Source organism: Zygosaccharomyces rouxii, assembly GCF_000026365.1.
Source record: "Zygosaccharomyces rouxii strain CBS732 chromosome G complete sequence".
In the NCBI taxonomy this organism is placed as follows: Eukaryota; Fungi; Ascomycota; class Saccharomycetes; order Saccharomycetales; family Saccharomycetaceae; genus Zygosaccharomyces; species Zygosaccharomyces rouxii.
This window is the reverse complement of record NC_012996.1, coordinates 1,639,188-1,666,390: the sequence shown is the minus strand read 5'-3', so window position 1 is coordinate 1,666,390 and position 27,203 is coordinate 1,639,188. Positions and strand designations below refer to the sequence as shown.

Genomic DNA, 27,203 nt, shown 5'->3' with positions numbered 1-27,203 from the left:
TTATATACAGTTGTGTGCTTAGTCTAATTCAATTGGGTTGTGGTTGCTCAGACTGCTTTTTGGTCTTCAATACAGAAGTCTTCTGTAACTCATTTTCAGCTTCTTTGAGGAGTTCTGTAAAATCTGTCTCTCTGGCAAGTGTAATAGAATCCTTTAGTAATTTTTCTGCCTTTACTAATACTCCCTGGTGCAGGTTCAATACACCCATCCCATAAGTTGAAAGTGCAATTGCCTGCGCAACCGATGGATCTAATTGATCCCTCACATTAAATCTTAGCTTGCTGTTTCTCTTGGCAAACTGTACTACACTGTTATAGCACTGATTGGACATGTCGAGGCAGGTATCCCTGTTTCTATGCAGGTGCCTTAGAGATATAATCATGACATCCTCATTCTTCAAAGAGGGATCTTCCCCACAACGTTGTTCCAATTGGTATATTTCAGCTTCGAATTTTTCACCTTGTAAATACAACAAGGACCCCAAATTGGCTTGAGACAATAAGATCTGGCCTGGTGGCATGTCGGCCATTACCATCCATTCGACTGTGGTCATTTTACAACTTAATGCTGCTGTAATATCTTTAGCGGAAAGACAGTACGCCGTGTAAAGGTCTCTTGCTGTAAAGAATTCTTCCTTAAATGGTTCCCATGCACTGCTGTTTTTCTGTAGATCCAAAATCATGTAACCTTCATCGTTAATCTTTATATTTTCTTCATCAACAAAAGTTTTGAAATCTGTAGAGCTTATGGCCTTTCCTTGGAAAATATTCTTTGCTTTTTCCTTTCTTCTTTCGAAGAATTCTTTCAATTCTGGGGAACGACTTAAAATTTCCTCTTGTGCTAATAGCAGGTGTGCTAGTAGATTCCTTTTACCAATGGCGAGATCCTTATTAAGCTCCAGAGATTTAATCAAAACCCTAAGATCTCTCCTAATCATATCAGGTCTCTGCTCCACGGGGACTTTTCCTGGAGAGTTCAATGCATCGTAGAATCGATAGAGTAATTCTAAATAAATACCATTAGCTTCTTCAAACATGTTCAATTTTTCATACATTTCTGCCACTTTAAGTTCAATACCTGTATATTCATCAGAGACTGGATTCATATGTATTTTATCACATTCTTCAAGGGCATCGATGTAAAACGCAACTGCCTTTTGGTAGTTGAAACTTTCTTTATTAGATTCTGCCCATAGACCTTTACGTAATATCTTGGCGACAGATACGGGGAAAGTATGATGGGGCCAGTAGAAGTACCATAAACCGTATCCAAGGGCGGAAATACCTGCAATTGAAAATACCCATCTTTCAATTTTCAGATTCCTCATCCGCTTTTGATGCAGTTCATGTTGTTTCTCAATGGTAGATTTTAGACTATTAGCTAAGTTACTACTCTTGTGGAAGGACCGTTGAGGTATTCGAAGACTGAACCTTGTAGCCAGTCTCAAAGTGTTTCTAAACATCTCGAATGATAGCCCTTTTAGTTTTGAATTCTTTTATAATTCAACTGGTTTGTGTGTTTCAGTAAGCTTAAGTGTGGTTGAAGTTTGTCAACTGCTTCAAGAGGTCGATGATGATGACTTGAAAAAGGGATGTTATAAGCAAGGACAACAGAAATAGAATTGTTCAAAAGATATTAACCGTTTGGATCAATAGTGTAAGGTCTTAGCAATAAAACTATATTAATTTTGTCAAGATGTGTGGGAGATATGCTATGGCATATAGCAGCGATGAGCTTCCACAGCAGTTTGCCCATTATAATATGAACATTAAGGCACCAGAGAAACATTATGATAAATCCTACAATGTAGCCCCTACAAATGTGTCGGCAGTTTACAGACCAAAGGATGATGTTTTAAAATATATGAAATGGGGGCTGGTTCCACATTGGACCAAAGATGTAGCTAATTTCAAGTCTTTTAGGACATTTAACGCTAGGGAGGAAAGTTTACAAAGTAGCAGGATGTGGTCCCAATGTTGCAACCACAAGAGGTGTGTAATACCAATAAGTGGGTACTATGAGTGGAAGACTAATGGTAGGAGTAAGACGCCCTTCTATGTGACTAGGAAAGATAATAAACTAATGTTCTTGGCTGGAATGTATGACTATGTGCAAAAGGATGATCTCTACACTTATACTATTATTACCGGCAATGCACCAGAGGGACTTAAGTGGTTACATGAACGTATGCCTGTTGTATTGGAGCCAGGCACTGATTCATGGAATAATTGGTTAGGCGATCAGAACAAATGGAGTCAGGAGGAATTGGATAAAGTGTTGGCAACGATATTCAATGAAGAAACGATGGAATGCTATCAGGTGAGTAATGATGTAGGTAAAGTTTCCATTAATGAAGGGTACTTAACAAAGCCTATCTTTAAACAGAATAAAGGTGTAAAGCAGGAGGACTCACAGACTCAGGAAGAGAAGCAGAGTCCAAAGAAAGAGGATATCCAAGTGAAGGAGGAAAAGCCGAATCCACGTAAAAGGGACATCGTCCAAATGCTTTCACCCCGTAAAAAGCAACACCACTAGCGGTTGCGTAGAATATCACCACATAGATACAGGGAACCGCAAATGACAATTGGATTTTTTTCGTTTTTGAGACCTCTAATTACTTGATCCACATCTGGAACTTCTTGTACGTCCGGACAGGTTTTTTTAATGTACTGGGACAATTGCTCGACGTCCATGGGTTGGATCCAGGGCATTCCATCCACTTTGCTGAACTTGGTGACAATTACACGATCTTGAGGGCGAACCAACGGTGTCAAAAGTGTGTCCAATTTCTTACCGTTTGTCACTGCAATCACTAACGTTAACGGTTGATCACCGTATTCCAGTCTTAAGAATTTTGCCAATTCCAACGCTGCACTGCCATTATGAGCACCGTCTAACAAGACTTTCGAACCCCCAATTTCAATCTTGTGTAGTCTTCCAGGCCATTGAACTTTGGAAAGTCCATCTAAAGCGAGCTTTTTGTCCAGATTTATTTCACCTCTCTGTTGCAATTGGTCGAGGACCGTCATAGCTACTCTAAGGTTATGGATTTGATAGTCACCATTAAGTGGGATGCGAGGTTCTAATACTCCCCAGGAATCAGTCTTGATGAGCTTCGAATCCTCCTCGCTGTTCGTGATAGTTAATTTACAACCTGTTTGGGCACAACGATCTTTAACCGCTTTTAACGCAGCTTCGTCATTTGTACCATCCACAACTGCTTGTTGTACACCAGGAACAACGATTCCCGCCTTTTCAGCAGCAATTTCAGCTACTGTAGTACCCAGGAAAGACTCGTGGTCTAATCCAATCTTTGTAATTGCACAACCGTATTTCAACTGGCCAGGAACTATGTTAGTCGCATCTAAACGACCACCCAATCCAACTTCCAATATACACCAATCGACACGAGAATCATAAAAATATTTGAATGCGGTGCAAGTTAGTATTTCGAATTCTGTACATTGTAAAGATAGTTGGACGTTGAGCGATTCCAATTCACTTCTAATACGGCTGTATACATTTGTCGGGATAGGCTGGCGATTAACGGTTATGGAGTCTGTGATGTGTATTAAATGAGGACTGTTAAATTGTCCTACTTTAAATTTCGATCCAAGAACTGAACCCATATAGCTGCATACTGATCCTTTACCATTAGTACCGGCAACGTGAAGTACTCTTAGCTTCTCATGTGGATTACCCAAGTGTGACAGTAGCTTAACAACTCTAACGAGTCCTAAATTGATTCCCATCGATTAATCAAAAGCAGATTTCAACATGTTTTTTGTAGAATATATATGTTGATATAACTTTTCAAAATCGCCAACCTTGTGAAATCTAAACTTCACTTGAACTTAAACCTAATCCTAAAGCTAAAGCGCACAAAAAGAAAGTCTAGAAGCTGCCAATGCAACCGCCTTACGTTCGAGAACGACTAGACTCGCTGGTACAAATTGATGAACAACTTTGTTCGTTATTACAGACTGCATCTCAGGTCGTTTTCACCTATGGAGAGCTTAAGCATGGTAATCATGATTTGAAACCGCAATTCGAGCAGCATACGAGGGAATTCTACACTACTTTAGAGTCTTCCACTAATCAATTGAAGCAAGAGATTAAACTGCTGGATGAGAACGTTGGTACCAGGTTGCTGCCTATCAATGTGAATAAGAAAGCTCTCGGTCAAGACGACGACAAATTGAAAGAACAGACAGAGCTTCTAAAGCAACTGCTTGATAAACCTCCATCTAATTAGGCTCCGGAAAGCATTCTAGGAAGGCCAAAGCTGACTATTTGACTGTTTTCTGTTTGTCACGTGTAATATGTCAGAATGGTGATGGCCTTTTCAAGCACTGCTTGTTGGATATGGTGACTAACGCAGTATAATAGTCATTGTAATATTGGAAATCAGGGAAAAAAGGCTAATTGGGTTGGAAATGAGCCCGACATCGTTGCCTGGAACACCCTCTGGAGAGCTGATAAGGTCAGTGGGTAGTAACGAAAGACCAGATGGTCCTTTTTTGTCCTTCTTGGTGGACCAGTTGACAAAAGTGGAAGAACAAAATGAGTGGTTAAAGAATAAAGTGATCCAATTAGAGAAGGAGCAAGAGGAGTATTATCTTGATGGCCAAAAGAGAATGGAAATTGGGTTTCGAAATGTTGCTAAATGCGTTGAAGAAGTTGGTGCCATGAGAGAGGTGTTCAAAGAGATTGTAGGGATAATGTCTGGAGAAAGGGTACGATTTGTGGATCCTTCTAATGAGAACGTTACCAATGAAGAAGTTGACAGGGTATCATCATCAACATTGTTGGCCAATAATTCAAGGAGGGAGAGGCAAGAACGTAGGCAACAGTATGAGGCTGATTATACGGCCCTTAATACAGACTCAACTGTAAAGACAGAGGAATCAGTAAGGGATTCAGGGATTTTACATCATGAAGACGACCATGAAGACGGTGACGATAGCGATTCAAGTCGTGGGGCTGAGTATCAAAGAACTGTAAGTTATAAGATTAATAGAGCTATTCAAAGCGTCCATGATGTAGCCCGTGAATATTTTGAAGGTTTACCTGGTAGACCATCTTTAATGTCTTTGGAAAGACGTTATGGATCCACTTGGAGACGTAGTTCCAAAGAAAGAACGCTTTTTGCTAAAAGGATGTGTATCATCAATAAAATTAACGATGTTAGGAAAAATCCAACTCATTATGGGTTACCTGAGTCAATTAATAGGAATATGGCAATCAAAGTAGTGGAGAATATTAGATTAGGTAATAATAATTTCCAAGGTCATCATTGCAGGTTATCCCTCTCACAGCTTTACACATATTTCTCAAAAAAAATGGATCAATTGGAAGATTATTCATTAAGTTTAAAGATAAGAGGTGAACCAAGAAGAATTTATCTTATGAGAGAAAGGGAAGCTCGCTTGGAAAGAGCTGGAAGTGAAGAAGAGGTACTGGAAAGTGTCTCCTTGTCGAAGCCTTCCACCGATGGAGAAAATTGAGTTGCGACCAACCAACCCGTGGGTTTTGTTAGTTTGTTTTTTTGGTTTGTTTTGCGGGTGGTGGCCAGGTATTATATTATCATGACTATGTATTCTACAAATGTTTTTCTACTTTCTGTTTTCTATAAGTGTTATTGGTATTATTTGTCTTCTTTCTTCTTGTCAAATTTGTTTTGCCAGTTGATCACATTTTCATTGAATTTGGTTTCCAATTGTAGGGTCTTGTCGGCTAAAATGTGGGCCCATTCTTCTGCAATAACTTCGTATTCTTCCGTATCCGTTACAGGCACGACTTGTTGTAAAAAGATGTTATCAGTGTTTTCTAAATCAACACCATCTTCAATGGCACATTTTCTTGTGAACTGTACGACTTCAATTTGGAAGAAGGTATTTTCGATCTGTAATGATTCAATCATCCATTGTGCAAACTTGACAAAATGATTGTAAGTATCTTCAATGGCAACAATGCATTCTCCTGACAAATTTAAATCACTGTTCAAAGTCTTGGAGATTATTTCCTTTTGTAAAGGTTGTGTCAAGAAGTAGTTCAATAGATCTAATAGTTCAATACTTTTCAAAAGGAACGATGCCAATGGCTTAACAGCCTCATCTAAATGTGTATTATTAGGGTCAGGGAATTCAGCCTCAAAGTTGTAAGCAATCAATGAATCATTGATAAATCTTAATTTCTTAACGTATTTGATTAAAACAGTTCTTTCAAATCTTAGTGATGATGCCTTTCGTAAGAATCCAATGAATTTGTTCAATGCATGAATATAACACGATAGGTACTTCGAGAAAACCTCAGTGTGCTCTTTCAAAATGCTTAATACTTCAGGAGTTAGTTCTAACATGGTGGATCTAGAGCTTTCAGGGATCAATTGGTTTCTGAATCTTGTAGAATCAAGTTCATTGTAAACCTTGTTTTGCAATGTTCGACGCGATCTCATCGTAAAAATACAATTATAGGCATATTAACAAATGGTGAATAACACTATATAAATTCTACTTATCGAGCTTCTTCTTCCCTTTCCTGGTAACATTACAGAAATTTAGCTCATTCGAGATAATATTGTTATTATTATCACATTTTCTCTTGCGTATTTTACACTTCAATTTGTTGTTAAAAGGAATACCAAGTCGCTTTTCGTTTTATCGTTTAATAGCATTACCAAAATTTAGATCATTTATGCTTACCAGTCATCGTCTTCTTCTTCTTCCTCGTTAGCTGCGCCTTCCTCATCACTCTCTACCCTCATCTTGTTGGCCCTAGCAGCAAGAGCAGATGCGAGACCGTCATTAAAAGTTGATTGTTGGGCGACAGGCTCCTTTTGAACTGGAGAAGGTTCCGGCGTAGGTTCTTGACCAGATTGATGATTCACGACAGGCGTTGACGAAGCTGCTTGTGTCGTAGTGGATGAAACTGTGCTTCCAACAGCATGTTCAGTCATGTAAGCAGTGGGTACCCACCCTTCTCTAGAGCCATCTAATGTCTTGGCAAGTGACCAACCACTTGGCTCATTTCTAGTGATGTATACAACTTCACCTTTAGACAACGGCATCTCAGATGGAGAACCCGAACTTGGGAAATCGTAAGCAGCCTCGTATAAAGGTTCTGCAGGTGCCGCTTTAGGCATTGGAGGTGGGGGAGGTGGTGGTGGTGCAGCTCCATTAGATTGTTGAACATGGGGAACTGGGTTGCTGGTAGGAGCTTGTGCGGTATCTGCTGGATTTGGTGTAGCACGAGGTACTGTCGCTGGTTGATATGCTGTAGTTGGAGCCGCTGGCTGATATGCTGCAGTTGGAGCCGCTGGCTGATATGCTGCAGTTGGAGCCGCTGGTTGACGTGGAGCAGTTGTACGTGCATTACGCACAGGCATAGTACGTGGAGCAGGACGTGGAACTGAAGAATTCATTGAACGTTGTGCAGGGGGTGGTACCGGTTTGCTAGCACCTAAATTACTAGGGTGATAAGCCGTTTGTGCAGCAGAAGCTGCTAGAGAAGCAGGATTTAATTGCTTTGGTGGTGGGGGAGCTGCTTTCTTGGCCGTTCTGGTAGCTGGTGGAGGTGGTACTGGCTTCTTCACGCTCCTACGTTTCTTAATCGTTGTTCTAGTGAATCCACCAACGTTCTTTGGTTTCTTGTTGGAAACAGAGTTTGCTGGATTACCGCGACGTACCAGGACTGTACTAGATTTGTAGATATCACCACGCAAGGGCGCACTATCATCCACCTGACATCTAACGATGTGAATCTTCTTTGGTTTTTTACGGTACTCTATGGTTTGTCCAATCTTGATATGGATATTACTGTTGAGTCTCTTCATCTGTGTAATTAACTCAGTCTTGAAAATACAGTTGATAAGAGGATCGGGCTCGGTGGCATTTAGTAGGTTGATGGCGACCCAGTTATCTTGTAAATTGGTCAAAGATACGGAACGAACATTACTTATGTCGATCTGATAGTCCACTGAATATCTTAAAGTATTCTGCTGCATGACTTGGCCTATAATGTAAAAGTGTCTTGAAGTCAAGATAAAGGTCTTCTTTAACCTTTGCGCGGAACGACCAAATTTAGTATGCAACATATCACCATACATGGAAAAAACCGTTCTCTCCTTGATACCTGCTTGTCTCTTAATATAAGCACCTTTAGATTTACGCTCATTAGTGCACAAGTAATCACCCATGAATGCTCTGTAACCCAATAATGACATTGTTCTTCTCTCCTTTCTACCACCTAGCAGTTTATGACCTTGGTCACGGAACTGTTCAAATTCATTACCGCTGCTTTTTTCCCTAACAGCTCTTTGAATTTTTATAGCAGAGTCCACTCTCTTTTGGTTGAAACGTCTCCAAGCACGTTGGATTCTTGCTGCCATATTATGCCAGAATCTGTCTCTCATATTTTCTAATGCAAACAAAGTTTCAGGGGTCTTGATAAACACGCTGGTCACACCCAATTGGAATTCTTTTTGAGGAATAGCAGCATCTTGTAAAATCATATCAACTGCCTCGAGCACATCACCCTCCCACGTGTACTCACCTGCGTAAGAACAACGAGGCGATAATAGATAGAATCTTTCCACGAATTTGTCAAACACCTGTCTATAAGCGAAACCAGCTCTTCTGATCCGGACATTTTCCTGTAAACCTAAGTACTTTACTTGATGTAACACTTGGTGATCATCGTAATCCTGAGGAGATTTCGTTTGATTAGGTTTAATGGTTCTGATGTAGGAAGGTTGGGCCTTTGACAGAGTGTCAACCAATTCGTTGGCACTCTTGATAATTCTGTCACCTGCAGTTGGTGGTCTTCTCTTTGAAGTCTTATCCGTAGTGTCAGGGAAGATATTGTTTATAAATGGGTTTGCAGAGGTTCCGATCAATTCAACCAAGTCCTTTTGCAACTGGTCCTTGTTTTTATCAGTAATACCATGTACATCGTATGTCACATCACCAGCATAGTGTTTAATGATGAATTTGGAAGATCTCATCTCAAAATGTGGGTTAGATGCAAACATACTTAGACGACCCGCAAATGCTTGATCGGCAGCACTTGGGTCTGCATGGGCGGTTGCGACAGAATCGTTCATCATGGCAAAGATACCAGGAGGCCTTCTCCCTTCGATCAAATCACACACCACTTTATTATCAAAATACTTGATAGGAGTCCATTGGATCTTTTCTCTTGCATATTCTTCTTGTTCTTGCTTCAAGGTTAATTGAATGAAAATTTGTTGTAATTTCTCGTTAACATAATTGATGCAAATCTGTTCAAAAGAATTATGTTCAAAAATTTCAAACCCATAAATATCGAGAATACCGATAGATTTCTCTGCACCTGGATATGCCTGTAAAGATTGGTTAACCCTATCCACGATCCAATCAAACAGATTATTGTAAAGTGCCTTAGCAAGTGCATCTTTAACTGCAGTAGCATGTACAGTGGTTAAAGGAACATGGTAAACAGAACCTCTCCTCATACCGTGGTTGGTCTCCATGATTCTTTCTACCAAGGATTTAACCAACAGTTGTGAGTCCACTTGTAATAGGTATGCTACAAAATCTGTCACGGACGTATCCCTCACTTGTGCATTACCTTCATCATTCTCCATGAAAGTAATGTTACCAGTCCAAAGAATGGCGGCCAATACTCTAAAGATCTCATCCTGTTCTTCCTGTGATAGACCAATCACTCTCATAGCCGCCAATGTCGCCTGGAAATCCTTTGTATCATCAATACCCTCCACAGATGTACATCCAGCTCTTGAAGTATAAACGTACTGTTCTGGACTTTGGACACCAAATAGTTGCCTGTAGTTTTCGGTTGCACCTTTGGTATATTGGTAAAAAATGTGGAAATTTCTTTCATTTTTAATTTGGCCTACGACTCTTTGCTTTTCCAAAAGATAATTCGTAATATTACCTGCTATTGGTTCGAATAAAGAATTGAAACGAATTTCTAAATACTTACCATGTCTCGAAGAGTTATTATTCCGAAGTGTCTTTGCACAACCAAAGGATTCCAGTAGAGGATTGGTAGCCAAGACCATATCCTTAATCTTCCCGATAGATTCGGTATGAGTAGTAGATGCAGCTGCAATATACTGCATAATTCTCTTGGCGGCTTCAGTCTTACCTGCACCAGATTCACCAGAAATGATAACACACTGATTTTCATTATATGCTTTCATGTTGTAGTACATGGATTCCGAGATGGCGAAGACATGAGGTGGTGCTTCTAGTCTATTCTTACCTCTATAACTTTCGAGAACAGCATCAGTATAGATACCAAGATCTCTGAAAGGGTTCACACTGATTAAGACATGGCCGATATAGGTATAAATGGCACCGTTTTTAAATCTCTTCTTTAAATTTTCATTGATTGCTTCATCAGAAATGGTGGATAATAGCGTTAAATCAGAAACACCAACTTCTTTCCTCTTCGTTGTATCGAACGAGGCCTTCTTGATCCTTGCAGATCTCTTTTCGGGAGCTGCAGCGGTTTTGGTACGGGCTCCCTTCTTGATAATAGCCATAGTAAAATTTACAGTCTTACGTCTTAAACGAAAGATAAGCTGCCCTTGAAGATTACTGTGTAAATAAGACTAAAACTTATCCTTTATAATGATGTTATTCTCTAACACATGTCAACGGTAATCAATGGCTCAAGTTGCCCCTTTTTCTTAAGGCATTTTTAGAGCCTACAAAATTTCTCCCAACAAAGCCTCGTTAGAAGTTACGTATTTTGCTACACGGGTTCGAAACTCACAAGAAACATCGTTGGACTCTAAATATATCAAAACCGCAGTCGATTTTACTCGAAAACTTGATTGAGATTACTTTTTCCTTATGTGCTTTGTAACGTTTACATAAATATATCGGGAATGAGATAGTCCTTTTACTTTATTTTTTTTTCATTTGCTTAGTACTTACCGCTTGTACGTTCGTACCGTAGTCTGTTCTGTTCTTCTTCCATCTCTGGGTCGTAGTTAATGAATTCTTCTAGACCCTTACCACCTGGAACCATCGGTAGAACTGGAACCTTGGGTGCTACTTCCACTTCTAAGAGCACAGGACCATCGTTGTATTCCACAAATTCCTTTAGAACTTCATCAGTCTTGGATTGATCAGTTAGACGCATACCCTTTAGACCCATAGCTTCTGATAATTTAACGAAATCTGGGTTCAATTGGTGGGTGTGAGAGTAACGGTGTTCGTAGAATAATGATTGCCATTGAGTAACCATACCTTGTTCTTCGTTATTTAGAACCAAAATCTTGATTGGAGTCTTTGCCTGTACAGCAGATGATAATTCGGTTAAAGTCATGTTAAAGGATGCATCACCATCGATGTCAAAGACCAACGCATTTGGCTTGGCAATTTGAGCACCGATAGCAGCAGGAAGACCGTAACCCATTGTACCTAGACCACCGGAAGTGATGAAAGAACGAGGGGTTTTCCAAGTCCAGTGTTGAGCTGCCCACATTTGATGTTGACCAACACCAGTGGTAACAATAACTTCCTTACCTGTGGCGTTGGCGATATCAGATAATTTAGAAATAACGGTTTGTGGCTTAATTTTAGAGCCTGGAGTTTCATGCATGTAGTCTAATGGATATTCTTTCTTCCATTGTGAGATTTGATTGAACCATTCTTGTCTTTCCTTAACACCGAACACTAGCGGTATTAGCTTTTGGATGTTGGTAGCTGCATCACCATGAACAGCCACTTGAGTTTCGACAACTTTGCTGATGTTCTTAGGGGTCATTTCAAAGTGAACGATACCACCTCTACCTTCTAAGGCAGCACGACGTGCCTCTGGAGCGAATTTAGAGATATTACAGGTGACACGATCATCGAAACGAGCACCAACCGCCAAGATTAAATCAGCATTTTGGATTGCTAAATTGGCTGTAGCACAACCATGCATACCTAGCATATCAAGGGATTTAGTATCTTCCTGATCGAATGCACCCAAACCTTGCAAGGTAGTGGTTACGGGGATTTGTGCACGCTCACTCAATTCCTTTAGCAAACGAGGACCGTCTGGGTTGTTAAAGATACCAGCACCAACGTAAAGAATAGGCTTCTTAGCAACATTCACTAAATCTGCAGCTCTCTTCACATTATTACTGGTGAACTCATCTTGTGCTCTTTTAGTCAATTGGGCCAAAGAATCAGATGGTAGTGTAGATTTAGTTGGAATTGGGTTTCTTAGAACTGCAGCTGTAACATCCTTAGGTAGATCAACCAAGACTGGACCTGGTCTACCACTCATAGCAATTTCAAATGCTTCATTAATACGTTTGGGTAATTCTTCAACGTTTTTAACCATCACGTTCCACTTTGTACAAGATCTAGAGATACCTACAACATCGGCCTCTTGGAATGCGTCAGTACCAATAGCACTTGTAGCAACTTGACCAGTGAAAACAATCAATGGTACACCATCAGCCAATGCATCTGTCATTGGAGTAACGACATTGGTAGCACCTGGACCTGAGGTGACTAAAACAACACCTGGTCTACCGGTAGCTCTGGCGTAACCTTCGGCCATATGACCTGCACCTTGTTCGTGACGTGGTAGAATAAAATTGAAGGCATCAGATTCATGAATTGCATCGTAAACAGGTAAAATTGCACCACCAGGGTATCCAAAAACTGTATCAACGTCATGTCTTCTCATCATTTCATGGAAAATTTGACCACCAGTAAGGCCGATGAATGAACTATCCATCTCCTGTTGGGATTTCAACTTCTTATGTAATTTATCCGGTGTACCCGTGAGATCCACATTAAAGCTTGGGGCTGGGGCTGGTCTTCTTGCGGTTGCATTTGAAGTTGCAGTCGATTCACCAGTAGCAGTAGCCGCACTATATTGTTGTTTCCTCGTAGTACTATGATAACGAACTGTGTTAATGTATGCTAAATTGCGAGAAGATCTGGCACTATTACTGCTGATATTACGCACAGCGTAACGCACAGCGCAACGTGTGGCACCCATTTGTCTAGCTTGTCTAATCATCTTTGCAAGATATGGAATACTTGATGCTCCTCAACCTTGACTTTTACCGATCCCAAGTAGATAGATGCTTAAGCTTTTGTTCTTTATTAATACCCCCATAGAAAATTTTCCAATTTGCCAATTTTTCAAAATTTTTCATTTGCTCATCGCGATGACTCAGTTGACGGGAACCCAAAACCGGACCGGTACAGGAGAATGGGACACCTTATAACGGGGCATTGATCGATACAACAATATACACCAGCTGGTAACACTTTAATTTCGGCCAACTGGGAAACACGTCATAAGTTAACAACTCCGGAGTTACACGTGATCGAGATTACACCAGTTTTTGGTAGTTGAGTCATAATCGATCGTCGAGCGTCATCCATACGAATATTTAGTTCACATTCTGTATCTCTATGATCTTACAGTCGTAACTGAGATTCTTCTGGATATTCTGATACATGCTGAGACAACGGGCTTTCATCTCCCAGTTCTTGTACCATGTGTGATTGTATGAACACATCGACGTACGATCCGGTCCCGTCACTATCTTTATACGACCAGTAATCGTCTCGTATCTGACTGCACCTATCCTCAGTAGCATTGTAACAGTTTAGACCGTGCCTCTAAATAATCAAATCAATATTTTTTTTGTTTTTTTCTTAAGATCGACATTCGATTTGAGTAGTCGAATACTTGAATAACATCCTATATAATTTAAATACTTACGAAAATAATGGAACCTTTTACATGCATAGATAGCCGAACATCAAATAAACCAAAAACAGAAAAACAGATAGAAAAAATTGAGAAGGGACTAAACCATGGATATTAAAAATTTACTCTATTATTTGGTTCTCCCTTCCTAGTGCTCTCATAAAGTCTCTTGAATTCGTTTTGAGATAGTTTTGAAATATCAACCATTTGTGGTGTCTCTTCATTGCTGGTTGTAGATGACTCAGATGCTGTCGAACCACGTCGCTCGTACCTTTCAGAAGCATATTGGACTGTAGTCCTAGTATCTCCAACGTTGGAATGATTACCACCGCGCATGCCAGGCTGCGAAGAATGTTTCTTCTTGTTGTAAACTTCGAATGAATTCCAAAGATTTGACATATTATATCGATTTTGTTTGTGTTTGTCCTTGTTAAATGTAGACAAAAAAATTTATGAACTTAATTTCTCACAGTGCTATTTTCTTTTATATGCCGCCATGGTGTGGGGTACACTAAAATTAGGGGAGTCCTTTTTTTGAAATTCGAGTGACTTGATGTGAAGAGAATGATCTATATGCACATTTGTGGGTAAATGACGTTAGATCTTGGAATCCCTAAACACCACGTGACTTCTAATTGTATACCTTCTTACGGTCCCTTTCGGTTCAATGGAAATTCAAGGACCCTTATCACGTGACGTGACTCAGCTTTAAACTCCGTCCGATTAAACGGAGTCATACTGGTACGTCTCTCCACCGTTCCATACTTACTGCTGTACCTATGTATAAAACTGAATCATGCATTGTTCCTTTAAGCCTTCCTTTCGCACGAACGGCCAAAATAATCAGTAGGACTTGAGCATAAGTCGGCGGCATGCACTCTCACGCTCTCTCTATCTCTCTTTTACTCTTATCAGTAGTGGTTCTAGGGATTAAGTTAGACAAGGTGGGCGTAAGAAGTGAATTGTTGAGTAATTCAACATTCATGACCTGCAATTCTTGCAATATAAAAAGGAGGTAATTCGATGATGAATTCCAGTTGTGTCTGGCATTGTCTTTCCTGTATATAAGATATTAAACAGAAGCCTAGCTTTACAAAAAACACACCTATCGGAGCAATCGAAAAATGTCATTGTCATTGAGAAGCACTACCACATTTGTACCAAGAGTCGCCTGCTATTCTACTGCAAGCTATTCAACGACAACACATCAGTCGGAAAGAGCACCGCTCTACCAGGATGAGCCAAAGCGTGAATCAGAACAGGACGCCGGTCGTTCGACAAAGCCTGAAGTTGTTATTAGCAGCGACAGTGATTATGTAGAATCCACCGGCGGGCACGTAAGGATTTAGAAACAAAAGGAAAAAAAAAAAAAAAAAACAAAAGAAAGAAAGAAAGAAAGAAAGGTATGTAGGCACTCTCAGATCTATATTAGTTATTCATTAGTCTAAAAATTCGTTACTTTGTCATAATGTATGTTGTCTATTGTATTGCCGCCCATCGACTGTCTCACCGCGTGAGCAAAGTTTTGGCGGTTTCTGTTGAATGTTTCGGCGGCTTGTTTATTCAGTGGATCAACACCGCTTATCTCTAAAAACAAAAAGAGTAAACCAATTATAACACTCTGTAGGTCTAAGGCAGGCGTCCAGTCCTGGCGTAAAATGTTTAAACAAACCCTACCGTCGGTATCGATGTTCGGATGATATATACGATTCAAACATTTGACCTTTGGCGGTTCCATGGGGTACTGTTCGTTGAAAAGCAGTTCAAATGTGAAATTACCGCCTTTGTAGTAGCCTTCATCGGGCTTTACAGCGAGTTGCAGTAATGGTATTGAATCATCAGTGCCTCTCACAATGTGCAGCTGCGTCGTCGGTGGCAGCTCAAGTGATTTTAAGTCCCTGTGAAGACGTGTATTGGTGTTACTACCTGCATTGGGAGCAGGTTTTGACTGTTTCTGTTTCTGAATCTCTCTCAGTTTGAACATTTCTGTCCTTTATGAGTTGTCTTCACGGTGGGTTTGTTGTTGCCGTACAGGTTTGTTTTCTCTTCAGTTTGGGGGGTGTTCATTAAACCGAAAAAGTTTACATAACTGCTGCTACTACTGTAATAACAAACAAATACTGGCAAAAGCACAGCAATAGAAAGCCAAGCGGAAGCTGAAATCCTGTAGAGATGCTCTTTAATGGTGGAAAGTTGAACAACACGCTTCGGGAAAGGGCCTTGGCTAAATTAGTTCAGTTACCGTCAACATCTTTACAAAATTTAGCAGACGGGATCTCATCGCCAGAACAAATTTTAAGCTGTAAGGATTGGGAGACATTGCTATCACTTTGCAAATCGCTGCCCAATTCACCCAATCAATCCATTTGGCTTTTACATGAAATTATTGGGCCATTTCTGGTATCATGTCCAATTGTTAGGGTTTCTGATGTATTAGATACAAGGTTTAAACTCGACGGATTAAAACATCCAACTGAATTGCTTACTTTTGAACTGACGAATTTTCTAATAAAAATCTGTAAACGGTTCCCCTCACTTTTAAAAAATTGTACTGCCATAATAGACCAGTTTTTTGAAGCTTTGAGCAATAGATTTGAACAAACAAATGCTGTGGTTTCATTGCTTGGATTTATGGGTTCCTTCATTGATGGTTCTGAAGGCGTTTCTTTACCACTGGGTGCACATGTGTGGTATCATCTGTCCGATATCTTAGGTCCACAGGGTTTATTAAAATCATCTGGTATTGCCAATGAATTTACTGATGAGACTTTGGTCAGGTACTATGAATCAGGTTGTGAAATTTCCAGTGTACATTTCCAATACCTTTTAGCTAAATTTCAGTGCTCGTTAGCATTTACCATTATTGGTAAGAACGTGGAAAAACCAGTTTGTGAACACTTGCTTGATTTACAATGTGCAATATTCCAGTCACAACAATCACAAGTGGGAGATAATCTATTAGAAGATTCGTTGGGTAAGATTGTAGAAAATTCAAAATTAATCATCGATATTTGTTTGTGGTCATTGGATTGGGTTAGTAATACACAGGAAACATTTGATTTATCAAGCCATACAAGAGTCAACGATTCTTTAAATGCACATGCTTACTTCATCGATTTTCTCTGTTTAGTACCATTTGTTGATAAGATTGATGGCGAAATTTTTAACCGTTTTACTCAAGTTATCTCCGACAGTATCGATAGATTTCTAATTACAGACGTGGTGACATTCAGATCAATCCATTCTATCGTAACAGCTGCGTCTTTACTCAATTTTTCATCGGAGGAAACTTCGTTGGCATTTTTAAAGGCTTTCCCCGTTCTAGTATCGTCACCTCAAATTACAAATAAAGATGTTGCTCACGTTTCCAAGATATTTACATTGGGATTACAACCTTTGAATGAGGACGCCGTGGTTAGTACAATTTATTCTTTGAATAATTTACTAACAGTCTATGAAGACGGTGTACCAGTAAAACCGCTACGTGAACGCCACATGACTAATTCCTCTTTACCTACTCAGTCTCAGAGAAATAAACCAAAGATAGTACCTTCGGATAGTATGCAAGTTATCGATAATATTAATCAAAATATGGTTTTACTAAATGGGAAGTCTCACGATTCACCAAACGAGGATGCGACATCTTATCACGGTTCACTTTTTGAAAACTCTGTTACTGCAGCTATTGTCATTGCATCACATTATAACGATCAAAGTATCACCGCATTGACAGTTACGATTTTAACTCAAAAAGTTTTTGTTTTTTCAGATGAACTGGATAAAACTATCTTAAGACTTTTACCACTTTTGGCTTCACGTACAAGTACCCAGGAACTGGCTCTACTATTAACCTTTTATAGAATTGCATATGCACAAGCTGGCAAGAGGAATAAAAGCAGTTTACAAAAGAGCATTATTATTGCACGTTGTGAATTGTCCAGGGAACTTCTACAGAAGAGGTTTCTCACTGACATGTACATCATGAATTTGAGAGATCTACTGGATCTAATCACCGCTTGTGGTGAAGGTGAAAGATCAGACCATCACAATAGAGCTGAAGAGGAAATTATTCAAGTAGCTCACCAGATTGCTGTCTTTTTGGAACCTTTGGCGGCTCTAATGCCCAAACCTGGTGAATCTGAACCGCTGGATTTGACAACAGATGAAGCTACCACGATAAGTTTCAGAAATATTTGGTTTAATATGGTGGTACATGGATTCTATCGTAATTCGGAACTGGTTAAAACACATTACGACTCTCTAGTGACCATTGCTTATAATACTCCTGCGTTGGCATCTGATTTCCCACCAATGAAAAGAGAGGTTTCATTTGAAATGAATACTGTCTTACGTCGTAGTTCTTCTTCGGCAAATATTAAACAACAAAAACAGGCAATTGTAGATTTTGCACCAGCAACAAATCTTCACAATAGAACTTTATCCAATTCGAAGACCATGTTTTTGGCATCCACTGTGCTTTTGGAAACCTTGAGATGTGAAGCCGGTGATTGTTCTCAATTGTTGCAATATTTCTGTGATCCATCTGTGGTAAGAAGTTCTGTTCATAAGTCTCTAAATGATATTAATATTGCCATTATCCAGAAATATACCTATTTTGTTCAATCTGGTAATTATAAATTGGCAGGTTCTCTAGCTGTGGCCAAACAATTGAACAATTTGCTGCTACGTTTACCTGATAGAAATCCATATGCGCAAGCAGCAGCGTTTCAAACCTGTGAAACCTTCATTAGGAAAATACCTTCATCGTTATGCCATCATGAATCCCTATACACTTTGTTAGATCTTTTGACAACAATGTTTGATAGTGTGACCGATTGTGAAACCAACAGATTTGAACCCACTTATGAATTCGTTCTCAAACATTCGAATAAAAAAATCCTGTTACCTGATTCTGAATCCTGGAGAAAGCAGACTTTAACTTCGTTGTACAACTATGCAAAACATTGGTTAAAGATTATTTTAACCAAATGTAACCAAGACGCAAAGATTCTTCTGCAATCCTACGTTTCGAAAATAACTTATTCAGATAGGTTGGATGATGTGGAATATGGTGTCTCATTTGCTCTGGAAATGGCAGGTACGATTACCGGTGGTGATAGAGAATTATCAAAACTCTCTTATAATGGTAGACAAAGACCTAACACAATTGCCAAATTCATCTCTCAACACTCTTGGAGATCAAAGAGTTTAGTGGATATTGCGATTGTCTCTTCTCCTCAAGATATCAATCGACAGATCGAGAGTTGTATTAAGGATATTAGACAATCCTTGAGATTGGGTGAACCTGTTTCTTTCGAAAATGTGACTTCATTCCTCGACTCCTCATCAGCATTGTTACTATTGGATAAGTGCGCAGCTGGTTCATTGGTATCTGATATTGTTCATATTCCCTTTGAAGTATTCACTGCAAGAACCCTAAAGGTGGCTGTTAACGTTTGGTTAACAATTACAAAGGAAAGAACAGATTTGGCAAACCTTTTGATGGTAGCTGTTGGTGATTGTTGGATGAAAAGTATTGACCAAAGAAAGGGGTTGTTCTCTCGTGAGCATGATCCTGCTCCTGAGGCTAACCAGCCAATGCTCTACTCACCATACGATAAGAAAGCTATTAATAGGACTGCACATGAAACTTCTCAGTCATTTCAGACTCACTGCTATGTGATCCGATTTTTCGCATCTCATTTCGAAGGAACTATGTTCCAGAGCAAATCCTTGCTTAAAATGTTCACCCAGTGGGCCATCTATGGGTTAAGCAACTTAAAGAATGCTTCACTTCACCCTTTTGCTCGAATGGTTCGTCATGAACTGATGAATTTCTCCGTTCTCTTGTTAACGGTTAATTTCAAACAGGGAACAGGGTATGTATCCAGTCTATGCAGGACCATCGTTGACGGAGGTCTATCTTGGTTCGTCAAAGCTAAATCTTGGCCATTCGGTTCCAACCAATTGAAAATAAAGGCAGATTTGGCATTGGCAATTCAATTGAAAAATGAATTAGAGGCGGTAGCACATATTGTATGTCGCTACTGCCCCACTGAGTTCAAGCTTTTGCAGTTTTTCTTGTCTAGTGAAATTAGACATATTGAAACATGGCTGTCCCCCATGGTTAAATTAGAAGAGAACCACAACCTCGAACCTGAACCCGAATTAATCGTTGCTGCTTTTGAGAAAAATCCTTCTCTTGCGCTAGCCTTTTTACAGAGATTCCCTGGTAAAAAACAAGAGGAACTATTGACGGACCTTGTCGTTAAGAACCCACTAGAATGTGTTGGAGTACCAGAATGTCTGGAGGTCTATATTTTGGGCAAAGGTAGTAAGTCCTCCTCAGACTACCATTGTGTTACCTACTGGTGTCCTGTGAGTCCTATCAAATCTATCAACTTGCTTTTATCCGGTTGGAATAGTAACGCCTTTGTCTTACAGTACAGTGTTTTCTCATTGGAAGCACACCCAGTGAACGTCACATTTTTCTATGTTCCACAGATTGTGCAATGTTTGAGATTTGACCGCAGTGGTTACGTGGAGAAAATGATTTTGGATACTGCTAAGACAAGCGTTTTGTTTGCCCATCAAATTGTATGGAATATGTTGGCTAACAGTTATAAGGATGATGAAGGTGAAGTAGAAGATGAATTGAAACCAACTCTGGATCATGTCCGCAATAAGATGGTGTCTACTTTCGGTAGTGAAGAGCTTGAATTCTATGAGAGGGAATTTGGGTTTTTTAATGAAGTTACAGGAATTTCTGGTAAATTGAAACCATTTATTAAGAAGACCAAAGCTGAGAAAAAGAATAAGATTGATGAGGAAATGCAAAAGATTGAAGTGAAACCTGATGTATATCTACCCTCTAACCCTGACGGTGTTGTTGTTGATATTGATCGTAAGAGTGGTAAGCCGTTGCAATCTCATGCAAAAGCACCTTTCATGGCCACTTTCAAGATTAAGAAAGAGGTGGAAGATTCAGAAACTGGTAAGCCAATAGAAATTGAAAAATGGCAGGCAGCCATCTTCAAAGTTGGTGATGATTGTCGTCAAGACGTGCTTGCTCTTCAATTGATTTCCGTGTTTAGAACCATTTGGTCTAATGCCGGTTTAGACGTCTATGTGTTTCCATACCGTGTTACTGCTACACAAGCTGGGTGTGGTGTTATTGACGTTCTACCTAATTCCATCTCCCGTGATATGCTTGGTCGTGAAGCTGTTAACGGTCTTTATGAATATTTTATCACCAAGTTTGGTGATGAAGGTACAATTGAATTTCAAAATGCGAGAAATAATTTCGTCAAATCGCTGGCAGGTTACAGTGTTATTTCCTACTTGTTACAATTCAAAGATAGACATAACGGTAATATTATGTATGATGATCAAGGTCACTGTTTACACATTGATTTTGGTTTTATCTTTGATATTGTTCCAGGTGGTGTGAAATTTGAAGCTGTTCCTTTCAAACTTACAAAAGAAATGGTGAGAGTCATGGGTGGTAGCCCAGAGACCCAAGCTTATCGTGATTTTGAAGAATTATGTGTTAAGGCATACTTAGCTGCTAGACCTCACATGCACTTTATTTCGGAGTGTGTTATCCCCATGTTACAGAGTGGTTTGCCCTGTTTCAAAGGTATGAAGACTATTAAGAATTTACACAATAGATTCCAACCAAATAAGTCGGATCACGAAGCTGCATTGTTCATGAGAAGTTTAATCAAGAAGAGTTATGAAAGTTTGTTCACCGTTGGTTATGACGAGTTCCAGAAACTCACAAACGGTATCCCATACTGATTTGTGAGTGTGTGGGCATATTGTACGGTATAAGTGCTTTAATATATATCTGTGATAAACTTGTAGAATTCTGTTACATTGAATTGCAACAACAAAAAATGGTATTATTTAAAATTGGCGGCACATGCATAAGTGTAAATATTCGTTTTATGTGATTATGGAGCTAAAGTATACAGTTAAGTTCGAAGTAATGAGCTGGATGAATTCTCATTTGAATATACGAGCTCGAGCATTTGATTCTCGAACTTTGTTGGCGTCTCTTTCATCGTTAAATTGTCGCTTCAACACCACCATTCGGATGGTTCTACTTTAAGTAAATGATAGTAGATCCGTTCGGATCCTCCTCCGCAAGGTAACCGCCTCTCTGTTCCGCTAGTTGAGTAGTTAAGCTCTTTCAAATACTCCTCTGTTCCATCAACTGAGCGGTTTCATTGGTTATTAGGGATTAATTCTAGGGAAACTGAACCTGGAATAACCCATCTCAGAATAATATATAATGGGTCCTAATCGTCGCTACAATGATGAGAATACTGATGGCTAACTTGTAACAGCATTAAGAATAAGAATAAAATCTAGAGTGATAAAAAAATACTAAAATGTCAAACGGTTCAGTTTTATTAGTCCTTTATGAAGGTGGTAAGCACGCAGCAGAGCAAGAGAAACTATTGGGTGCTATTGAAAACGAATTAGGTATCAGAAAATACATCGAATCCAATGGTTATAAATTATTGACTACCATTGATAAGGATCCTGAACCAACTTCAGCAGTTGACGAACATTTGAAAGATGCAGAAATTGTCATCACAACACCATTTTATCCTGCATACATCACTAAATCAAGAATTGCTCAAGCTCCCAAATTGAAATTGGCAATTACCGCTGGTGTAGGTTCTGATCACGTTGATTTGAATGCTGCTAATGAAAGGAAAATTACTGTGGCTGAAGTGACTGGTTCAAATGTTGTGTCAGTTGCTGAGCATGTCGTTATGACCATTTTGGTTCTAATTAGAAACTATAACGGTGGTCATCATCAAGCTGTTAATGGAGAATGGGATATTGCCGGTGTTGCCAAGAATGAATATGACTTAGAGGACAAGGTTATTTCCACTGTCGGTGCAGGTAGAATCGGTTACAGAGTTCTGGAAAGACTTGTTGCATTCAACCCTAAGAAATTGTTGTACTACGACTACCAAGATTTACCAGCTGAAGCTGTCAAGAGATTAAACGATGTGAGTCAATTGCTCAACGGTAGAGGTGATATTGTGCAAAGAGTTGGAAAATTGGAAGATATGGTTTCCCAATCTGATGTTGTCACTATCAATGCACCATTGCATGAAGGTACTAGAGGTCTTTTCAACAAGGAATTGATTTCCCACATGAAGGATGGCGCTTACTTGGTTAACACCGCCAGAGGTGCTATCTGTGTTGCTGAAGATGTTGCCGATGCTGTTAAATCTGGTAAATTACGTGGTTACGGTGGTGATGTTTGGGATAAGCAACCAGCTCCAAAGGATCACCCATGGAGATCAATGGACAACAGGGATCACACTGGTAACGCTATGACCGTTCACATCAGTGGTACTTCTTTGGACGCCCAAGAGAGATACGCTCTAGGTGTTAAAAGCATTCTTGAAAGTTACTTCTCCAAGAAATTCGACTACCGTCCACAAGATGTCATCGTCAAAGATGGTGAATACGCTACAAAGGCCTATGGACAAAGGAAATAGATTATTTATTTTTTAACGTTTTAATAAGTTGATGAATTACGTAGCTAACCGAGGGTTTTCAAGAAAATGCCCAACGTAGACCTAAACATAAAAATGATCATAAAATCAGGGACATTTACTATTTTGCATCAAATGATCCATGACGAGGTACAATTGTACTGATATAACATACATATATACACTATCCTAGCTACAGATTACTACTACAGCTATCATTATTATTATTATTTGTAAACCTAGGTAAATATTGTAGGGCACCGGCATCATTCAGGGACATAGTTGTCTTCTTGATCAGACATACCACCCGATTGTTCCGGCATTGGCGGTGGTGGAGCTTGTACCATCGTTGGAGGCTGCATAGAACCTGATACTGATAATTGGCGTCTACGTCTTCTATGTTTTGGCTTGGCTTGGAAATCATAGTTATTGCCGACTCTTTCAGAGAATGGAATAGCAAATCCACCTCTTGATGCGTCGTATTCAAATCGTAGTTCATCAGAAACTTGTCCACCACTTTTACCACGACCAAATTGACGTCCATCTTCGAACCCTGGATCAATATCAATTGAGATATTACGATCATCTAATTTGGTGTCACCCAAATATTTAACAGCATTAAGGGCTTCCTCTGGTTTAGTATAAATAACAAAGCAGAATCCACATGGTGTAAATTTGAATCTATCTAACCCCATAACAATACGTTGAATAGTGCCACATTTACTAAACAATTCATAAATTTGTTCTTCAGATGTATAGAATGAGAGATTTCCAACGTAGACAGTTCCTGAACGCACTGATTGTCTCAATTCTTCTAACCCATTAGGATTCTTTCTAGCCTTACGAAGTAAGTAACTGGAGGGAGTATCGAGGCGTTTTACTGAGTGGTCGTAATGTATTTCATCAAATTCTGCTAATGACATGGCGATATAGACCTTTACAGGGGAAAAAGTGTGTTCAAATTTGCCTATATCAACCGTTCTTATTGTGAGTTTTTCTTTATTCTACATAAGTTGCACGATGATGAGCTTTTGTGGTGCCCGAACTTAAAGAACGACTGCGATGAGTTCAACGAGATGAAGAAGAAAATTAAATAGTTGAACCTTAGAAATATTCTTGATATAAAGATGGGAGGATCACCAAAAGAATCCTCGAATTTTTTTTACCGTATCAAGTTTTCTGCTTCCTGATACTATCCAAACAACTTAAAGTTATAAACAGCCCTTATACAATACGAACGTCTTGGCAAATACAATCAATCTTCTTCATCCTCCAATTGATCATCGTTAATGTTGTCATCATCATTATCATCGTCATCATCTTCTTCTTCACTCAGAGGAACGTAATCCGAATCCTCTTCTTCGACATACTCTTCTTCTACCTGCAGAAGTTTAGCTGTTTCCGTTAGCGGACCTTGATCTTTCTTGGTTTTAATCACCTCTTCGTAGTGGAAATGCCACATTTCAAATCCATCTTTCCACCATGCTAAGCTGAGGATTGAAATGAGTTGTGAAGGTACCACGTACAGTAAAGCAGGTTGGGCCACCTGGTAACGATCGAGAGCGACGAAGCAACCCAGTAGTGCCAAAATGTAACTCAATAGCGCTGTTGATGCATAAGTACCCCAATAATGTCTATTCAAATGAAACTCAGTATTGGGATTACGAAGATGCCATCTGTAAATGTCGAACTTGTAACATAAAGAGATAAATATCCCCGGTAATACGATATCGCCAAGTCCCATTAGACCTGTAGGTAATTGAATTTTGATGGGTAAGTCGATCTGACTAGCATTAATCATGAAAGGCGTATAGAAGACAAAATAGACGTCATAAACCAACAAGGCGCTTAATATTAAAGTTGCAGTCTTCAAATTTTTAAATTGGATTTGGGTAATTGCGTAAATGGCACAGTTCATGGGGACTATGGGTTGCAAAGGTGACCATTGGGAAAGTGCTATTGAAAGAATCAGCGATGGAATCACATCCAACCTGATATAAGTATTAATGAGTTGTGTAGAAGACTGTACAGTTGTTGGTTCTTCAGCACCTTCAACTGTCCATGATTTATCGGTCAATGGATCTCTGTAGGTCAAATTAGGCAAGAATAAAGAAACTGGATGTGGAGAAGAATTGTTGTCTGATAGCGTTAATCTGTAACGAGGGTTCAACCTCAATGGATTGATACCAGTCCATTTACCAAATAATCTTATCAAAGTATTCAATAGAAATGAATAGACAAACGTACCAGCAGTCACATTCAGAAGAACAAAGCTGTATCTGAGCAATTTTGTCAATACATCAGAGTAGTAAAGTGCCACCAACGTAAAACCACAGCAGACTGGGATAATAATGGCATCTTGCTCATCAAGACGTAAATCCGGTTCCTCCTTCTCTAGTTCCAAATCAGAAGGATCAAATAGGGGATCCTTCTCAGTTGGTGATAGAGAATTATGAGGAATAGATGTTATGGATGCTAGCGATCCCAATATAACGAGAGTAGTAGCAATAGTTACTAACACATAACTAGGAGGAACCTTAGAAATCCATAGGCTACAATAGTTGGCCAGTCCGCTAGAGCTTAAAGCCTTAGGAATTTTGTTAAACACCTTCTCCAGCTGTGTTGGCGATATATGATCCATTATCTAACTTATTCTTGTCCTTGTACTTATCCCCCCTCCTTGCTCTTGTGGTTGTAAGTTGACTTACCGGAGTTGCTTTAAGAAAGGACGACAGGAGGATTACTATTAACAATCCCAAAAAATTCAGATGTACCACTACTGCCAATGAGCAATACATGCTACTCATGGAATTTGAAGAGCAGCTATCCAGATACCCTATCATCCGAACGTTTACTCTATACAGTACAATACATTACATAAATACATCCGTAGCCCCGTCTTTATCGCTTACGCTGTTTCTTCCACTTGAAGGCCACATTCCCCTTCGCATCTACAGTCTTCTTCTTTGCACCTTTCTTCATAATCTCTCGTTGCATATCCATACGATGATTTACCTGTTTCAATTTAGCCTCTCTATCCAGATGGTCCTTCATCAATTTGTACTTCTTTAGTTTCTTTTTATCTAGAGACTCCTTGGGCATTAGATCAGACGAATCCATTAATTGTTCTTGAGCCAGTTGATCCTTAGTCAATCTGTTTTCCCGCCTATGAAGCATCTCTGGTGTTGTATTGAAATACTTTACTGGATCAAACTCGTCTAATTCGGCTTTATCATCGACGAACACCGTGTGTTTACCACTAGAATGGAATGCCAAATCCTTCTTTTGCTTATCCAATTGCTTCAACTCTCTTTGTCTCATAGTTCTCACATAGTTACTATCTTGAGTCTTTAACAGTTTGACCTGGTCTGTTGTTAATGACTCATCGTTACCTCTAGATTGGACCAGCAGACCATCTGTATCAGTTTTACGAGAAGTCATAGCATGGTAGTACTCATCTGGATTACGCTCTTTAGCCTTACCGCGGAGAATCTTGAGAGTATTCTCCTTACGGTGATAATCTTGAGCACGCTTCACATAATCCTTGTGCTTCTCGAGAAATCCGAGCTTGGCACGAGAGTTAAGTTGAGAACGCTCACGATGTTGTTTCTTCTGAACATTATGAACCAATTTAGCCATGGTGAAAGTCTCAAAAGGTTCTTATTCTTTGGGCTATTGGTTATGCGATGAACTCAAATGAGATGAGATGAGCTTCAAATTTTGTTCGCTGTAGAGAACCTCTCTTCGTCATCAGTGACCGATGAGCTTCGAACAACCATAATAACCGCCATATTTCCAGAATTTCCAATCCGCAGAGCGCTCTGGCAGCTGTCAAACAATTGTAATCGATTTAAGGATCCAGATGCTGGTAGTATCACCCCAATTCGGCGGTTATACCCTTAAGTATTGAATATCACGTGACCATGATTAAGCTTTTAA

The 27,203-nt window shown here is 39.6% G+C and overlaps 15 protein-coding genes across 15 annotated transcripts; 5 read left to right on the top strand and 10 right to left on the bottom strand.

Moving 5' to 3' along the window:
• Positions 1-28: 28 nt before the first annotated feature.
• Positions 29-1,462, bottom strand: ZYRO0G20108g (uncharacterized protein; the record flags this gene model as incomplete). The annotated part of the gene is made up of 1 exon (XM_002498807.1): positions 29-1,462. One exon carries the CDS (start codon positions 1,460-1,462, stop codon positions 29-31), a length of 1,434 nt encoding a protein of 477 aa, XP_002498852.1.
• A 233-nt stretch (positions 1,463-1,695) lies between these two features.
• ZYRO0G20086g (putative peptide hydrolase) lies at positions 1,696-2,535 on the top strand (the record flags this gene model as incomplete). Its single annotated transcript, XM_002498806.1, has 1 exon — positions 1,696-2,535. One exon carries the CDS (start codon positions 1,696-1,698, stop codon positions 2,533-2,535), a length of 840 nt encoding a protein of 279 aa, XP_002498851.1.
• ZYRO0G20064g (bifunctional folylpolyglutamate synthase/dihydrofolate synthase) lies at positions 2,532-3,752 on the bottom strand (the record flags this gene model as incomplete). Its single annotated transcript, XM_002498805.1, has 1 exon — positions 2,532-3,752. One exon carries the CDS (start codon positions 3,750-3,752, stop codon positions 2,532-2,534), a length of 1,221 nt encoding a protein of 406 aa, XP_002498850.1.
• Positions 3,753-3,907: 155 nt separating this feature from the next.
• On the top strand, positions 3,908-4,255 carry MED11 (Med11p; the record flags this gene model as incomplete). Its single annotated transcript, XM_002498804.1, has 1 exon — positions 3,908-4,255. The coding sequence occupies one exon, from the start codon at positions 3,908-3,910 to the stop codon at positions 4,253-4,255; it is 348 nt and encodes a 115-aa protein (XP_002498849.1).
• A 181-nt stretch (positions 4,256-4,436) lies between these two features.
• Positions 4,437-5,507, top strand: EUC1 (Euc1p; the record flags this gene model as incomplete). The annotated part of the gene is made up of 1 exon (XM_002498803.1): positions 4,437-5,507. One exon carries the CDS (start codon positions 4,437-4,439, stop codon positions 5,505-5,507), a length of 1,071 nt encoding a protein of 356 aa, XP_002498848.1.
• Positions 5,508-5,647: 140 nt separating this feature from the next.
• Positions 5,648-6,457, bottom strand: SHE2 (She2p; the record flags this gene model as incomplete). Its single annotated transcript, XM_002498802.1, has 1 exon — positions 5,648-6,457. The coding sequence occupies one exon, from the start codon at positions 6,455-6,457 to the stop codon at positions 5,648-5,650; it is 810 nt and encodes a 269-aa protein (XP_002498847.1).
• Positions 6,458-6,700: 243 nt separating this feature from the next.
• MYO5 (myosin 5) lies at positions 6,701-10,549 on the bottom strand (the record flags this gene model as incomplete). The annotated part of the gene is made up of 1 exon (XM_002498801.1): positions 6,701-10,549. The coding sequence occupies one exon, from the start codon at positions 10,547-10,549 to the stop codon at positions 6,701-6,703; it is 3,849 nt and encodes a 1,282-aa protein (XP_002498846.1).
• A 386-nt stretch (positions 10,550-10,935) lies between these two features.
• On the bottom strand, positions 10,936-13,038 carry ILV2 (acetolactate synthase catalytic subunit; the record flags this gene model as incomplete). Its single annotated transcript, XM_002498800.1, has 1 exon — positions 10,936-13,038. One exon carries the CDS (start codon positions 13,036-13,038, stop codon positions 10,936-10,938), a length of 2,103 nt encoding a protein of 700 aa, XP_002498845.1.
• Positions 13,039-13,854: 816 nt separating this feature from the next.
• On the bottom strand, positions 13,855-14,139 carry SPG4 (Spg4p; the record flags this gene model as incomplete). The annotated part of the gene is made up of 1 exon (XM_002498799.1): positions 13,855-14,139. The coding sequence occupies one exon, from the start codon at positions 14,137-14,139 to the stop codon at positions 13,855-13,857; it is 285 nt and encodes a 94-aa protein (XP_002498844.1).
• Positions 14,140-15,184: 1,045 nt separating this feature from the next.
• On the bottom strand, positions 15,185-15,724 carry UBC12 (NEDD8-conjugating protein UBC12; the record flags this gene model as incomplete). The annotated part of the gene is made up of 1 exon (XM_002498798.1): positions 15,185-15,724. The coding sequence occupies one exon, from the start codon at positions 15,722-15,724 to the stop codon at positions 15,185-15,187; it is 540 nt and encodes a 179-aa protein (XP_002498843.1).
• A 188-nt stretch (positions 15,725-15,912) lies between these two features.
• STT4 (1-phosphatidylinositol 4-kinase STT4) lies at positions 15,913-21,540 on the top strand (the record flags this gene model as incomplete). Its single annotated transcript, XM_002498797.1, has 1 exon — positions 15,913-21,540. The coding sequence occupies one exon, from the start codon at positions 15,913-15,915 to the stop codon at positions 21,538-21,540; it is 5,628 nt and encodes a 1,875-aa protein (XP_002498842.1).
• Positions 21,541-22,136: 596 nt separating this feature from the next.
• Positions 22,137-23,267, top strand: ZYRO0G19866g (formate dehydrogenase; the record flags this gene model as incomplete). Its single annotated transcript, XM_002498796.1, has 1 exon — positions 22,137-23,267. One exon carries the CDS (start codon positions 22,137-22,139, stop codon positions 23,265-23,267), a length of 1,131 nt encoding a protein of 376 aa, XP_002498841.1.
• A 263-nt stretch (positions 23,268-23,530) lies between these two features.
• Positions 23,531-24,187, bottom strand: CBC2 (nuclear cap-binding protein subunit CBC2; the record flags this gene model as incomplete). Its single annotated transcript, XM_002498795.1, has 1 exon — positions 23,531-24,187. One exon carries the CDS (start codon positions 24,185-24,187, stop codon positions 23,531-23,533), a length of 657 nt encoding a protein of 218 aa, XP_002498840.1.
• Positions 24,188-24,519: 332 nt separating this feature from the next.
• YPF1 (aspartic endopeptidase) lies at positions 24,520-25,905 on the bottom strand (the record flags this gene model as incomplete). Its single annotated transcript, XM_002498794.1, has 1 exon — positions 24,520-25,905. One exon carries the CDS (start codon positions 25,903-25,905, stop codon positions 24,520-24,522), a length of 1,386 nt encoding a protein of 461 aa, XP_002498839.1.
• Positions 25,906-26,165: 260 nt separating this feature from the next.
• Positions 26,166-26,903, bottom strand: UTP11 (rRNA-processing protein UTP11; the record flags this gene model as incomplete). Its single annotated transcript, XM_002498793.1, has 1 exon — positions 26,166-26,903. One exon carries the CDS (start codon positions 26,901-26,903, stop codon positions 26,166-26,168), a length of 738 nt encoding a protein of 245 aa, XP_002498838.1.
• Between the last annotated feature and the right edge of the window lie 300 nt (positions 26,904-27,203).